At 43.5% G+C, this 16,996-nt stretch overlaps 1 protein-coding gene across 2 annotated transcripts in view; it reads right to left on the reverse strand.

Moving 5' to 3' along the window:
- Window positions 1-16,996, reverse strand: part of LOC126484010 (colorectal mutant cancer protein) — a 605,708-nt gene that overhangs the window by 85,448 nt on the left and 503,264 nt on the right. For both annotated transcript variants that reach the window (XM_050107334.1, XM_050107342.1), the window contains exon 4: window positions 5,729-5,842. In XM_050107334.1, coding sequence (XP_049963291.1) covers window positions 5,729-5,842 — 114 coding nt within the window. The remainder of the gene's footprint in view (window positions 1-5,728; window positions 5,843-16,996) is intronic.

A 16,996-nucleotide genomic window follows, 5' to 3' on the forward strand; every position in this document is an offset into this window, starting at 1 on the left:
CAATATTCCGAGATCCACAAATCCAAGAGTGTATCGAGAGCCAAATTTCAGGCATCACCTCTCAGGGCGGACAACGCAGTGACCGACGGCCTTCACTTAACGACAGAGGACAGCGGCGTTTGCGTAGAGTTGTCAGTGGTAACAGACAAGCAACAGTGCGTGAAATGTGGGTCGTACGACGAACGTATCCGTTAGGACAGTGCGTCGAAGTTTCGCATTAATGGGCTACGGCAGGAGACGACCGATGCTAGTGCCTTTGCTAACAGCACGAGATCGCCTGCAGTGCCTCTCGTGGGATCGTGACCCTATCGGCTGGACCTTAGACATCTGGAACATCATGGCATGATCAGATGACTCCCGACTTCAGTTGGTAAGAATTGATAGTAGGGTTGGAATCTGGCACAGGCTCCACGAAGCATGGACCCTAGTTATCAACGAGGCACTGTGCAAGCTGGTGGTGGCTCCATAATGGTGTACGCCGTATTTACATGGAATGAATTGGGCTCTCTAGTCCAACGGAACAGATCATTTACTGGAAATGGTTATGTTCGGCTACTTGGGGACCATTTGCAACCAAACAACGACCGGATTTCGTTGGATGATAATGCGTCGAGTCACGGGGCTACAACTGTTCACGGTTGGTTTGAGGAACATTCTGGACAGTTCCAGAAAATGATTTGGCCACCCACATCGCCCAGCATGAATCCCAACGAACATTTATGCGAGATAATCGAGATGTCCCCCCATGAACCATGGACCTTGCGTTGGTAGGGCGGTTTGCGTGCCTCGGTCATACAGATAGCCGTACCATAGGTACAACCACAACGGAGGGGTGTCTGTTCAGAGGCCAGAGAAACGTGTGGTTTCTGAAGAGGGGCAAGTAGCGTTTTCAGTGGCCGCAGGGGCAATAGTCTGGATGATTTATTGATCTGGCCTTGTACACTCCTGGAAATTGAAATAAGAACACCGTGAATTCATTGTCCCATGAAGGGGAAACTTTATTGACACATTCCTGGGGTCAGATACATCACATGATCACACTGACAGAACCACAGGCACATAGACACAGGCAACAGAGCATGCACAATGTCGGCACTAGTACAGTGTATATCCACCTTTCGCAGCAATGCAGGCTGCTATTCTCCCATGGAGACGATCGTAGAGATGCTGGATGTAGTCCTGTGGAACGGCTTGCCATGCCATTTCCACCTGGCGCCTCAGTTGGACCAGCGTTCGTGCTGGACGTGCAGACCGCGTGAGTCGACGCTTCATCCAGTCCCAAACATGCTCAATGGGGGACAGATCCGGAGATCTTGCTGGCCAGGGTAGTTGACTTACACCTTCTAGAGCACGTTGGGTGGCACGGGATACATGCGGACGTGCATTGTCCTGTTGGAACAGCAAGTTCCCTTGCCGGTCTAGGAATAGTAGAACGATGGGTTCGATGACGGTTTGGATGTACCGTGCACTATTCAGTGTCCCCTCGACGATCACCAGTGGTGTATGGCCAGTGTAGGAGATCGCTCCCCACACCATGATGCCGGGTGTTGGCCCTGTGTGCCTCGGTCGTATGCAGTCCTGATTGTGGCGCTCACCTGCACGGCGCCAAACACGCATACGACCATCATTGGCACCAAGGCAGAAGCGACTCTCATCGCTGAAGACGACACGTCTCCATTCGTCCCTCCATTCACGCCTGTCGCGACACCACTGGAGGCGGGCTGCACGATGTTGGGGCGTGAGCGGAAGACGGCCTAACGGTGTGCGGGACCGTAGCCCAGCTTCATGGAGACGGTTGTGAATGGTCCTCGCCGATACCCCGGGAGCAACAGTGTCCCTAATTTGCTGGGAAGTGGCGGTGCGCTCCCCTACGGCACTGCGTAGGATCCTACGGTCTTGGCGTGCATCCGTGCGTCGCTGCGGTCCGGTCCCAGGTCGACGGGCACGTGCACCTTCCGCCGACCACTGGCGACAACATCGACGTACTGTGGAGACCTCACGCCCCACGTGTTGAGCAATTCGGCGGTACGTCCACCCGGCCTCCCGCATGCCCACTATACGCCCTCGCTCAAAGTCCGTCAACTGCACATACGGTTCACGTCCACGCTGTCGCGGCATGCTACCAGTGTTAAAGACTGCGATGGAGCTCCGTATGCCACGGCAAACTGGCTGACACTGACGGCGGCGGTGCACAAATGCTGCGCAGCTAGCGCCATTCGACGGCCAACACCGCGGTTCCTGGTGTGTCCGCTGTGCCGTGCGTGTGATCATTGCTTGTACAGCCCTCTCGCAGTGTCCGGAGCAAGTATGGTGGGTCTGACACACCGGTGTCAATGTGTTCTTTTTTCCATTTCCAGGAGTGTAATATCAGCCAAAACGAGCTTGCTATGTTGATACTACTAACGGCTGAAAGCAACGGGAAACTACAGCCGTAATTTTTCCCGAAGGCATGTAGCTTTACTGAATGGTTAAATGATGATGGCGTCCTCTTGGGTAAAATATTCTGGAGGTAAAATAGTCCCCTATTCGGATCTCCGGGCGGGGACTACTCAGGAGGACGTCGTTATCAGGAGAAACAAAACTGGAAACTGGTGTTCTATGGATTGGAGCGTGGAATGTCAGATCCCTTAATCTGGCAGGTGGGTTAGAAAATTCAAAAACTGAAATGGATAGGTTAAAGTTAGATATAGTGGGAAGTAGTGAAGTTTGGTGGCAGGAGGAACCAGACTTCTGGTCACGTGAATACAGGGTTATAAATACAAAATCAAATATGGGCAATGCAGGAGTAGGTTTAATAATGAATAAAAAAAATAGGAACGCGGATAAGCTACTACGAACAGCATAGTGAACGCATTATTGTAGCCAAGATAAACATGAAACCCACGCCTACCACAGTAGTACAAAGTTTATATGCCAACTAGTTCCGCAGATGAAGAGATTGAAGAAATGTATGCAGGGATAAAAGAAATTATTCAGATTGTTAAAGGAGACAAAAATTTAATAGTCATGGGAGACTGGTGTTCGATAGTAGGAAACGAAAGAGAAGGAAAAGTAGAAGGTGAATATGGACTAGTGGTAAGGAATGTAAGAGGAAGCCACCTGGTAGAATATTGCACAGAGCACAACTTAATCATAGCTAACACTTGGTTTATGAATCATGAAAGAAGGTTGTATTGGTGGAAGAGACCTGGAGACACTGGAAGGTTTCAAATACATTATATAATGGTAAGACAAATTTAGTAACCAGGTTTTAAATTGTAAGACATTTCCAGGGGCAGATGTGGACTCTGAACACGATTTATTGGTTCTGAACTATAGATTACAACTAAAGAAACTGCAGAAAGGTAGGAATATGAGAAGGTGCGACCTGCATAAACTGTGAGATCCAGAGGTTGTATAGAGTTTCAGAGGGAGCATTACGGAACGATTGACAAGAAAGGGAAAAATACACTATAAGAACAATGGGCAGCTTTGAGACATGAAATAGTAAAGGCAGCAGGGTATCAAGTAGGTCAAAAGACGAGGACTAGTAGAAATCTTAGGTAACACAAGACATATTGAATTTAATTGATGAAAGGAGAAAATATAAAAATGCAATATTGCCGGCCGGGGTGGTCGAGCGGTTCTAGACGCTACAGTCTGGAACCGCGCGACCACTACGGTCGCAGGTTCGAATCCTGCCTCGGGCATGGATGTGTGTGATGTCCTTAGGTTAGTTAGGTTTAAGTAGTTCTAAGTTCTAGGGGACTGATGACCTCAGAAGTTAAGTCACATGGTGCTCAGAGCCATTTGAACCATTTTTTAAAAAATGCAATAAATGAAGCAGGCGAAAAGGAATACAAACGTCTCACAAACGAGACCGACAGGAAGTGCAAATCGGCTAAGCAGGGATGGCTAGAGGACAACTGTAGGGTGTAGAAGCATATATCACTAGGGGTGAGACAGATACTGCCTACAGGAAAGTTAAAGAGGCCTTTGGAGAAAAGAGAACCACCCGTATGAATGTCAAGAGCTCAGACGGAAAGCCAGTCTTAAGCAAAGAAGGGAAAGCAGAAGGGTGAAGGATATAGAGGGTCTATACAAGGGCGATGTACTTGAAAACAATATTATGGAAATGGAAGAGGACGTAGATGAGGATGAAACTGGAGATATGATACTGCGTGAAGAATTTGACAGAGCACTGAAAGACCTGAGTCGAAACAAGGCCCCGGGAGTAGACAACATTCCATTAGAACTACTGATAGCTTTGGGTGGGCCAGCTATAACAAAATACTTCCATTTGGTGAGCAAGATGTATGAGATAGAGAAAATGTCCTCAGACTTCGAGGAAAATATAACAACTCCAATACAAAAGAAAGCAGGTGTTGACAGGTGTGAAAATTACAGAACTATCAGTTTAATAAGTCACGGTTGCAAAATACTAACGAGAATTCTTTACAGAGGAATGGAAAAACTGGTAGAAAGCGAACTCGGGGAAGATCAGTTTAGATTCCTTGGAAATGTCGGAACACGCGAGGCAATACTGACCCTACGACTTATCTTAGAAGAAAGATTAAGGAAATGCAAACCTACGTTTCTAGCATTTGTAGACTTAGAGAAAGCTTTTGACAATGTTGACTGGAATACTCTCTTTTCAGTTCTGAAGGTGGCAAGGGTAAAATACAGGGTGCGAAAGGCTATTTACAATTTATACAGAAACCAGATGGCGGTTACAAGAGTCGAGGTACATGAAAGGGAAGCAGTGGTTGGGAAGGGACTGAGACAGGGTTGTAGCCTATCCCCGATGCTATTCAATGTATACATTGAGCAAGCAGTAAAAGAAACAAAAGGAAAATTTGGAGTAGGAATTAAAATCGATGGATAAGAAATGAAAACTTTGAGCTTTGCCGACGACATTGTATTTCTGGCAGAGACGGCAAAGGACCTGGAAGAGGAGGTGATTGGAACAGACAGTGTCTTGAAAGAAGGATATAAGATGAACATCAACGAAAACGAAGATAATGGAACGCAGTCGAATTAAATCAGGTGTTGTGAGGGAATTAGACTAGGAAATGAGACACTTAAAGTAATACATGAGTTTTGCTGTCTCGGAAGCAAGATGACTGATGATGGTCGAAATAGAGAGGATATAAAATGTAAAGTCGCTATGGCAATGAAAGCCTTTCTGAAGAAGGGAAATCGAGTTTAGATTTAAGTCTCAGGAAGTCCTTTCTGAAAGTATTTGTATGGAGTGTAGCCATATATGGAAGTGAAACATGGACGATAACTAGTTTAGACAAGAAGAGAAAGCTTTCGAAACGTGGTGCTACAAAAGAATGCTGAAGATTAGATTGGCAGTTCACGTAACTAATGAGGATTGGCAGTTCACGTAACTAATGAGGAGGTACTGAAAAGAACTGGGGAGAAGAAGGGGAATCTGCGGCACAACTTGACAAGAGGAAGGGATCGGTTGGTAGAACACGTTCTGAGGCATCAAGGGATCACCAATTTAGTACTGGAGGGAAGCGTGGAGGATAAAACTGGTATAGGGAGACCAAGAGATTAATACAGTAAGCAGAATCAGAAGGATGTAGGCTGCAGTAGTTACTCGTAGATGAAGAGGCTTGCACATGATAGAGTGGCATAGAGAGCTGCATCAAACCAGTCTCTGGACTGAAGACCACAACAACAACAATCGAGAGATCAGTTCCTTGTCTACAGTGCGGCAATACTTAGCACGTGGGCTTACCTGCGTCTTGTTGAGGGTCTTCTCGAGCAAGTCTCGCTCCTGGGTGACGGTGTGCAGGCGATTAGACAGGTCCAGGATCTCGCCTTTCAGAGAGGCCAACGCCGCCAGGTGCAGCTGAAACAGACAAAGGCAGGCCGCATTATAGCAGGCTGCAGGTGGGAGGTGGCAGCGAGGCGGCTGGGGCGGATGTCTCACGCGTGAACCGCTAAATCTCCACCCTGAGACAGAACCACGATCCGGTTGCGAAAGTGCACTTAAAGGAAATAACACGATAGCACAGAAAAGTTCACAAAAAAAGGCTTGTCAGCTTCAGGGCGAAATAAATTAGGAGACTGTCCATTATCCACAGCTGCTGTTTCTTTCATTCACGGGATACAAACCTATTAAAATATAAAGTCCCTATGAAAATAAGGATCACTCACACTGATAATGTACTGGTATTCACATGTGAAGTATGACAGCTTTTAAAGGAAAGCACAGTGTTCACAACCATTTAGGAGCTGGCTAACATAATCTTCGCAACTGGAAATCAAAACCTTACTCTCTCTGTCACGTCCGACTACTCATTGCCAGTTCACGGACTGGTCTGTTTATATATACTTGAGTGCTGCGTCTTGTATATTCTCACAATTTTTCATGGTTGGTTCTCTTAGAGTCCGTTGTCCCTTAGAGTCTCAGGCTCAGACACTGCGCCTCGAGAATTCCCCTCTTCAGCTCGTTTATCCTGAGTCAATAATTGTGACTTTGCAATTTAGAATACGAATTTTGTCTGAGGCAGACATACACGAATCCCAACGCAATTAAAATTCCACAGCTACTGTCAAGAAGCTGTTGAAGACGGGGAGGAGAGGAAGAGGAAGAAGAAGAAAATAGAAAACAATACGGAAAGATACATGGTAATATCTTTACCGCACCTTTGAAGTTATGTAAAGTCGATCCAGAACCTATATAACGAATAATTCATTTCTTGGTTCACTTAGGGAGGTTTTATCATCTCAAGACTGTCGCTGGATTAATAAACACTTTAAGACTTTGCAGACCAAATAATTTTTGTTACTATATGATCTGCAGGCTATTTCCGTCAATTCGGTTATTGTACAACGTACGCTGCAGTGCCCAGAAGCTCCGGAATATAAACAATCAAGTAAATAACCCAAATGAACAAATAAAAGCTATATCTATTTAATTTCCAAATACGTAATTATACTAAAAAAATTATAACATTACCTAAAAAGGGGAAACCGTGATAGGAAGTACCGATAGATTCTTCCCTGGAGTTATTTGGTTTCAGCATGTTACGGAAATGTCCGTCATCATCCAAAATACTCGTTTTCAGACCCTACTACCAGGGCCTCATCTGAAGTCGTGTTGTTGCCACACACTGGTACTTCATATAGCAGAGACGGTATCACTGTATCTGACAGGGTATATCTATGCAGCTAGGACCTATGACACCATAACAAACGTTTACGCATCATTTCTTAATCGCAGCTGATTATCAGTAGTTGAATAAAAATATTTCTTGGATTGACGTGTCTGATTAGCGAACGTTGATTCGCTGATAAAAAGAACTTTGAAGAAAAAACTGCAAACTTTCAGACGTCTTATGTAACGCAACAGGTCTATCTGCTACAAGCATAGCGGGTGACAGGAATGGAATTCATTTGTGTAATAATTGCGAGTAACGTTGGTCTTGTTCCAGAGGACCTAATCTGTGGATTTTGAAAAACGACAACCAGAACAGAAACTTCCCTCGCTCCACTCCTTGCATGCATACCCCTTACTCCTTCCACTGGCATTGTAACTATGGTAGTTTTGTTCATTCTGAAAATTAACATACTGACGGACGCTGTCAGTCAGGATATCTTTATGTGTATGACCCAACTGTTCTCCTCCTCCTGTGTGCTCCGTAAAGAAATGACTCGCTACAGACATTTGATCACATTTAAAAGCACTCGACGTATTAGCGCTGTCTACAGAGAATAAGTAAGTCTCTTCGACACTGATATCTGTGTCGTGCAGTACTCTGTTTTCACATACGTAATATAATGCGTCATACTTCCTTACTTTGTACACTGTTATGAGTTAGCTCATGACTGATGTACGTAATTCAATTTCAACAAAACTACTCGGTTAACGATATGGCGTTGAATTCACCACCCTCATATCAACGATGCTACGATAATTTAAGGAGAGCCTACTAACACTAGAAAAACAAAGTTGATATCGTTGTCTCTACTCGCAAAACTTAAACCGACATAAAAAAATTTCAAGCGCTTAGTGAGGACTCTCTTAGAAGCAATTTGAATGATAACATAATACCGATGTCTTCAACGGCCCCGGAAATATTTGAGATCAGCGGGTTAGGTGATCCAACCCGTATGAAGCAACGCTCCACTTACCTCTTTACTTTTCTCGTCACAGCAAATTTTTTTCACTCTATCTTATTTTGACGCTACGTCTTAGTAACTCATAGACAATGACATTGTATTGGGGGGTCACGAGAAATTTTGTTGGATCGGATATTTGCTTTGTGACAGTATGTATTGGTAAAGGAAGAGAAACCATTAGCAAATACAGGGGAATATTAAACTACAAAAAAACGACAGAGAGGCTACCACTTCGGGCTTGTCCGTCACGAAACATTAGGTGAGCACGATTCTCTTTCTTCATGGTAAAAACTTGTCTCTTATACTTACCCAACAGACTACGGAGTAACATAAGAAATAGGCAAACACGTATAAGAACTCTTTTGATGGAATATTTCTGCTGTCCTGCGAACCTCAGCATACTTCTTTGCTTCACGACCGACAATGTATTACAGTAGTATAAACTTGTACGGATAGAATAACAGGAGCTAGTAAACAATGAAGCTTCTGACGTTTATCGGAATACTGAATTCTGATCCGTGTCTTTTGTGAATATATGCGAGGATAGGCCCACTCAATGAACAAAAGGTTTCTGTAAAAGCGAGGGGATCGGCCGAGTGTCAGTAAATGAAGCACGGCGCCGATGCGTATCTCGGAAGCACGCGTACGTCACGGCCCGTCAAGGCGGCGTTATGGGTGCTCGGCACGAACTCTCGGGGGGCGGCAACGCGTGCTCATTCCCGCACACAGCCTGCCCGAGACAGAGCAGCTGGCAGTGTGTGATGTCCCTCAGTCAAGTCACAGCACGAGAACTTAGCGGTAGCGCAGGGCACGGCCAATAAAAATGCCCCACATTTAACAAGCAGTGTGGTGAGAGACGATGCTATAAACGGATAGCGGCAGCTATCGCTGACATTGCACCCAGCGCACTGTCGAATAAAAAGGCACCGTTCAGCCCAGTGGAGGTCTTCACACGATATCCCACGGCAACGAGGACTCAGAAATGGATCCCACGTACCGATACATTTATTCTACAGAATATGACACAAAACCACACGGAGGGTGTTTCTTTGAATAGTTTGCAATAAGCTGCTAACTACTAACACTACTACCAGTAACAGAGTTTGCCCTCGGCACACACTGACTTGACGCCACTACCCTCCAACTTCGAGTAACTCATAACTATGCAATTGCAGAAAAGCCACGATGAAATACCATCGTAGAAAATAAGGAATTGCATTTAATAAGCGCATATTGCAGCTTCCTGGGACGTAAAATGTAGGATAGTGTGCTACGACATAGTTGCCGAAGAATTATGACAAACAGATAAAAGCAAAAAATGAAAAAAAAAAAAATAAATTCCCTTAACTGACAGTGATCATTTGAAGCGAGGTGCGGAAGCCCGACACGTTAATCATTCCACATTTCCATACACTATTTTGGATTACAGACGGTATAAGTAGGTCTTAATTTTCCGTGATGAAATTACTCAGCGACAAGATCTTTCTACATTATTGATGTTTTCGCCAGTAACTACATCGAAATATTCAGACCTACAACAAATAATCTGTTTTCATCTACTTAATCATATATAGTTTAATTCTTCAGTACTAATTTTAGGACAATTTCTGATCATTACTAGTGTATCTCTTACGTATTTACTACTCAAGACTAACGCAAATTGAGCGCAAAACTGTAAGTCACCTAATGCTACTGTTGAGCCGCGCTTCCTGCGGCACAACCAAACTAAAGACTATTTTTTGCTACGTAGTTATAAATCCGTTAGGAAAACTAATAACATGTGTGATTATTACTATGATTATTTATTTAAGAAGCAGCTTATTGCTTTCCAAAAATGAATTTCTTTGAACTGACAGGCGTGTAGAATATTTATTATTTAATTCTTATGAGAAATCAGTCGAGTCTTGTATTCGTTATTTTATTCACATACTCTTTACGTCCAGTTGTACTTTTAGAGTCTTCTGGCCATACACTCAATTACAAAGCATTAAATAAAAACGTAAGTTTTAACACGGAATATTATATGAATTAATTACACTTAGAACCTGCAACTGACAAGCATCTAGTGAGCTAAGTTGAAATAAATTTTACAAACGTCGTTAGTTTTTCTCCAGAAAGCAATATAACTTTTGACAGAACGATTTTAGCTTAAAGTAAGGATGTCTGTACTTAGTCTCAAATTGCAGCCCAGTACGAACTGTACATAATGACACGTGCAAATACGTAACGCATACTTAATTACACTTTTATTACAAAATGGCTGGTAGCAGCTAATTTATTTGGTAACTAGATCAAGAAGATCTACGAGGAACGCTGCCTACACAAAAGGAATCGTCAATGCTCTGTATAAGATTTCATGAAATGCGAGTGTCACCTGTCAACTGAAAACAAGATACGCAGCATGGGATACTGCCAATCATTTTCTTTCAGGACTCAAACAACAGACACAACAGTCAGCCGCTTATGAAGAAAATGATATCAAGCTACAACTGAAATTATTATCTACGCATGTTTAGTTCTCTTTTATGAAAAGCACGAATACAAGCATCATTTATCATGACTCTGGAGTTTAGGCGACGTTTTATGACATCTTTTCTAGATATCGTAAGTGATAATGTTTTGGGCCATTTGTGGGAAGCACAAATGATTATTTTTGCCTAAAAACGTGCCGTTTGCGTTGTGCGTGTTGCTAATTCACTCACGTGGACAACTTGTTAAAAATCTACGAACGTCGCAGTGTATCAGTACTCACGATAGTCGCTGTTGGCACCCGCACTTGTTGACACGAACAGATGCAGCCATCCAGTACACACGCAGGACGGGGAGGGAACTTACTTGGACGTGAGAAGCGTGTGCTTGTCAGTTGCTTACAACACTGTGCATTACTCGCCATCATATATTTTCATCTAACTTTCACAATAACTGAAGAAGATTAATGAGAAAGCATATACTGACCCTAGATGAAAGCTTTGCTCTTGATAAGAATCTACGATTCTCTGCAGGAATACCCAACTTTCAACTGTGATAACAATTAAAATGTAAAGTAAGTAGGATACGTAACTTTGTGATAAGCATTCCGGATCCAACCGATCTGATTAATCGTAATGAAAATACACTATACTTGCATTTAGATTAAGATTTCCAGTGTTTCTCCTAAGTCACTCACGACAAATGCAGCGATGGTTCCTTTTGAAAGGACACGGCCGATTTTCTTTATCAACTTACTTGACCTGCCCTCGTGCTGCGTCTCCAATGGCCTCGTTGTCGACGGAACGTCAAATCCCTAACGTTCCTTCAGTCTGATATACGTTTTCTATGGCCACCCCCGCCCCCAATGCAACACCCTTACAAGCTTTCCAGGCTGCTTCTGACTAACCTGTATAGCTAACTCCTTATCGACTACTCTACGGCTTCACCATGACAGCAGAATGTAAGTTAATGGTATACAGTGATTAAAGACTGTAACTATAAATGTCATTATCTGATATTTAACTATGACGAAATGTACGAAAAATGACGCACTTTTGTTAAATCACCATTCAGCACAAAACTGAAACTGTACACTATCACAGCACGCAAGTTACAACACGAAAAGCATCAAATACGAAAAAACTTTAACTACCGATATGTAGTTTGCTGTCATTGTGTTATAACAAATCTTACTTTAAACAATGTGTTTTAGAGAGATCCTTCATGTGCTGCTGCTTTGAAACAGCTTATACCACGTAGTCTATAATATAAAAACCATCAAATATGGAGTTCAACTACGTATTACTTTATACAATATGGATCTCCTAAGTTCAGTTTGTGACGTAAACTCGATGCTCCACCTCATTGGTCACGTTCTTCTCTATGATTCAAAAACCTGACATGGCAAATTTTTTCTTTGACGCTTCAGAATTGTGGCAGACCTGAGACCAGACCTTATTGACAGTGGCTAATTGGGGAACAAGGCAAGCTGTTTTTCGAAAACATGAGATTTTCATTTGTTCTTTTGAAACACAATAATCCCTGCAACATAGCAAGACACTATTCAAATTTACCAGAACACACATTTTTAAAAAGATAAATAACGTTACTGAAATTTCACAAATGAGATCTTTATAGTCAACAGTTTACCAGAATTTTTCTTTTTTATGGGACAAGGTAAGTCAGCCATATACAAGATTCCGGACGGATCAGACACCACGAATATATTTGTGTGTATATCTTCTTAAATACTTTAAGGACAATTCAAATGATTTGCCGACACACATCCACAACACATTTTCCCTGCCAGTACTCTCGTACAAGATACCATACCCTACCAATTGCTCGCCATTGCGAGAAAAAAGCCAGAAAAATAGTCCTGAAACAACTGCATATAACTGGTAATTATTCTAGTTTTCGCAGATATACAGGTGATGCAAACTGTGTTGAATAATTCATATACAATTGAGCTTCATACATAAGACTACACGGTCATGATTGCTGCCCTAGTGAAAAAATAAAAGTAACACAATGAATCAGTAAATTTTATTCACATGTTATTCAGGTTCCGCGTTGTAGAAAGGTTGGCATAACGTTGTAATAATTACATGAAAAGATAAAGGTACGTAATTAATATTTTAAGGTAAATGCCTGCAGTCCTGGCACACTCTGAAATCCGCGTGCCACGATACCATAGCACACCAGTACAGGAGCCAGGGCAATATGGCGGAGTCCATTCGTAAAGACTCACATTCGGGCGGACAGAGGTTCAAATCCCCGTCGGCCAACCTGATTTAGGTTTTCCGTGATTTTCTGACATCACTTTCAGTAGAGGCCGGGATGATTCCTTTGTAAAGGACTATAGGAAACGTATCAGCCTGAAAAGGACATGGCTGATTTCCTTCCGTAATATGAGCTCGTTTTCCATCTCGAATGGTGTCACTGTTGACGGAACGTCAAACCCTAATCGTCCTCCCTTTCTTTTTTTTTCTTTTTGTCTGCACCCATTGTGCAATGTGGATGCCGCCTTGTTGCGACTAGATACCAACGGCTTGATGGCTAACTTCAATGCCAATAGCTCGGAAACGGCGAAACATACCGATTTTTTTCTTAACAATATCTCCCAGCACTATCCACCCTGCAACACTCTTACAAGCTTTTCAGAAACTGCGAAACATGCAGATTTTTTTCTTAACAATATTTCCCAGCACTATCCACCCTGCAACACACTTACAAGCTTTTCAGACTTTTTCTGACCACGCTGTATAAAGAAAGGTAGCAGTTTCTGGTCTAGTTATTTCCAGTTCCTTTTTCACTTTCGTTTTCTGAAAGATTCTAAGGCTTGCTTGTTAATTTCATAGAAGTTTTCCCTGCATTAGTAGATGTTTTTTATTAGAAATAATGTACGTGCTGCAATTTTTGTTGCATAGGCCAACGACTGGAATGTTTCCTCAGTGGCCATGAATCTTAACGTGACTGCCAGTCTATGTCAGAAAGCAAACGCAAGTTACACACTGCAAGTTTCTGCTACAGTGAAACTTTGTGTCAAACATATACACCTATATCATGGTTTTGTAGATTGCCTCATGTCTGTATCTTGTCTCCCCTTCCATTCGAATGAAGTTACGAAACAAGTCTCGACCTTGAAACCTATGTGATGAAGTATGTTACTACAACACCAAGTATATGAGTACTATCCTTGCACAAACTGACACTGAACACTATACTTAAACTATATTCAATTTAAAACTGAAAATGTGATGGAGATTTACTTGAGTTAACGAGTAACGTCTGCTAACATGTATCTCAGACCGTTGTGTTCCTCCACCCGCAACTCGATGTTCCAGCCATCGACGAGTCCACAGTCTTCTCCGTGATTTTCTCCGCCCTTCTTTGACAACAACAAGAGTTGACACAAATATTTCACGAGCGTCTCTTTCCGTGAGCACGCTGTCTGATTAGCACGCCAGATACAGGCGACAACTGCCGCGGAGAGCGCCGCGGTCGCAAATCACGATGAGGAACACGTTCCGTGAGATGCAGCAGGCCATTTCAGAGCATACAGCAGCCACGACGGATACAACGTCTGGCGTACTTCACGATGTTAAAGACGTCTCGTAAAAGCACGGCTTTAAGACATCGGCACACGAACCGTGTATTCGAACGTTGAACGTGTGGAGTTTCTGATGTCATTGCAGGGCAAAAGCACGTTGGGAAGTCTTTCCGAACGTTCAGTGCAATATTAAGCACAACAGATATTCTGAACGTGCCTTAGGACATTGAGCAATGACATGGAAGAACGCCACCTACGTCACAACCATGCCATCTCTCTTCAGTACAGAGCCGCGGGACGCAGTATTGGCTTTCAGTTGAAGCCTATGTGTATATATGCCGTTTCTAAGCATCAGCAAATTGAGGATCTCTCGAAAACCCGTTCAAAAATGGTTCAAATGGCTCTGAGCACTATGGCACTTAACATCTGAGGTCATCAGCCCCCTAGAACTTAGAACTACTTAAACCTAACTAACCTAAGAACATCACACACATCCATGCCTGAGGCAGGATTCGAGCCTGGGACCGTAGCGGTCGCGCGGTTTCGGACTGAAGCGCCTAGAACCGCTCGGCCACATCGGCCGGCTCGAAAACCCGTCGTTAATTGTACTATTTGTTGTAACAAAATGAGGGGAAATGTCATGCTGAGGTTAAAGACTTATGAAAGTATGTCGTTTCAAGGCGACGTCACACTGAGGATCCACAAGAAATGGAATGTTCTTGGTACAATTTGTTATAATTAAATTTCAGTTAATAACATGTCGACGGCTAAATCTTTCAGGATACAGGAGGACGCAAAGCATGATCATACGTCGCTCATGGTCGCTGTAGTGCAATGAGTAGCGTCGCACAAATGTAATGTGTGACGTGATGTGTCGCTGGTTTGCGACTCACTGCACCAAAAAAAATTTTTTTAATAGCCTTCACGTTTATTAAAAGTTCTGATACTTTCTTATTAGTTTAATAAAAATATATTTTATAATAATCGATGTTATGTACGTATATATGCAGTCTTTCTGAGGACTGTGTTTTTTCGATTGGCTTGGTGTACAAGACACCTTGCACTACTTGCAGTGACATATTTTGCACTTTCTTGTTTTAAGTTTTATATTTCACATGTTACAAAGATTCTGCTGCTGAATGGGAACGGTGATCAAGCAATAATGACGTTAACGTTTTACTAAAAAATGAGATTGGCGAAATAAATTTTATCTTATGAGAGGAGTTATTGTGAAGTTGCATAACACTATTTGTAACGGAAATATTATAGGGCTATGTTTTCATGGACTGGACATGGTACTTTCAATTTTGCTTTACACGATGTTCATGGATTTTGAAGTTTTTCTTTAACCTTACTACAGACGGAACATGATTAGCACACTGAATAATGGAGGCAATGTGCGTTTTAGGAGGTAGGAATTGTACGTCCACCCATTTCGTAAACAGTGTGATCTGCGAGCCAGGCACAGCTGAGAATTGTCACTACAGAGCACTGCGATCGCGTATACCACGTCAAGGCACATGTACCATATGCACAAATCGCATCGTTTCTGAGCGTTCACCAGAACGTAGAACTCGGCACTGTCCGTGTGCCGGTGGGTTTAGGGTAGCGAGGCTGGGGCACGATCCGCGGGCCTGCCGCGGAGTCAGCAGTGGCGGCCGAGACAAAGGCGGAGGAGCGGTGACACCTGACTGGCGCCATTACGTTCGGCAACGCAGCTGATCGATGCCCGCCTTGGACTGCCGCACTCAAAATACTGCCTGCCGCCCCGCCCCGCCCCGCTACGCTACGCCCCTATCTGCTTCGCTCTGTCGTCTCGTCGTCCGAGTCGCGGGTTCTGCCATATCTCCATCTCCACTGAACGTGTTCCATACGTTATCACACTGACCAACACACTCCTCAATATGCTGTACTATCCACTAGATCGCGTCCTTAACTCGTACGTCCAAACGCTCCTCTTTCAATTTATGTCTCCACAAAACCGAGGAAACGATAAACATAGCAATAACGCGAAAATGTGTGGGTCCAGTGAGGTGGATCCTATATTCTAATTTGTTTCAGTTTGGTAGGTATGGAGTTCGCACAGTATGTCGTGTTATCTTAACCAGCATCAGTAGAGGACATTTGGTGAGGACTGGTGACGACTGCCGTGTGAAGTTCATGCCACTCTTCTTACGAAACTGAGCCGAAAAACAGCAAGGGTCTGGGTGAGAGGACTGCGACCAACGACGCCCTTCCCGAAAGCAGTTCAATTGCGGTTTATATCGGGAGATCGAGCTGTATAACCCGCGAACTGTACTGTTTGCTGTTGGAAGTACTTCGTCAGTCCAAAAAGTTGTGAAACTGCTATTAAAAAAACTGAAAAGTTAAGGTGGAAAAACTGTCAGAAAAGTCCTTCTTAGGGATATTGTTCAACTCGCGCGTCACATTCGTACCTTCTTCAGTCTTCGAATCGTCAGAGGCGCATTCTGCACTTTGTCGTTAAGTAGAAGGTTGTTAGTGATAACACGAACTCTCGTCACCCGTGACAGGTTTTTCAAGAAAAGGACCGTCCGTGTTCACGTCGTGATAGACGTCCACGAGTCGTCGTTTCATTCTCGAGAATGTCTTGAATACTTGATTTAGAGATGTTGTTCCATTGCGATTTTTGACACATCAATGTTTACAAATTACAGTGACACGTACACTACATAACCCTGTCTGCTCCCAACGGACCAATCGAACGCACGTCTGTTGTTCAATTGTTAGCTCAAGCTGCCACCGTAGTTGGTGCGCTGGCGGCGTTCGTGCACCAGGAGCAGAGCCAGTCTCGGCACTTTTTGGACGGACGATGCATTCATCCACGAACAAGAGGCA

The sequence above is a fragment of the Schistocerca serialis genome, chromosome 1, assembly GCF_023864345.2.
Source record: "Schistocerca serialis cubense isolate TAMUIC-IGC-003099 chromosome 1, iqSchSeri2.2, whole genome shotgun sequence".
In the NCBI taxonomy this organism is placed as follows: domain Eukaryota; kingdom Metazoa; phylum Arthropoda; class Insecta; order Orthoptera; family Acrididae; genus Schistocerca; species Schistocerca serialis.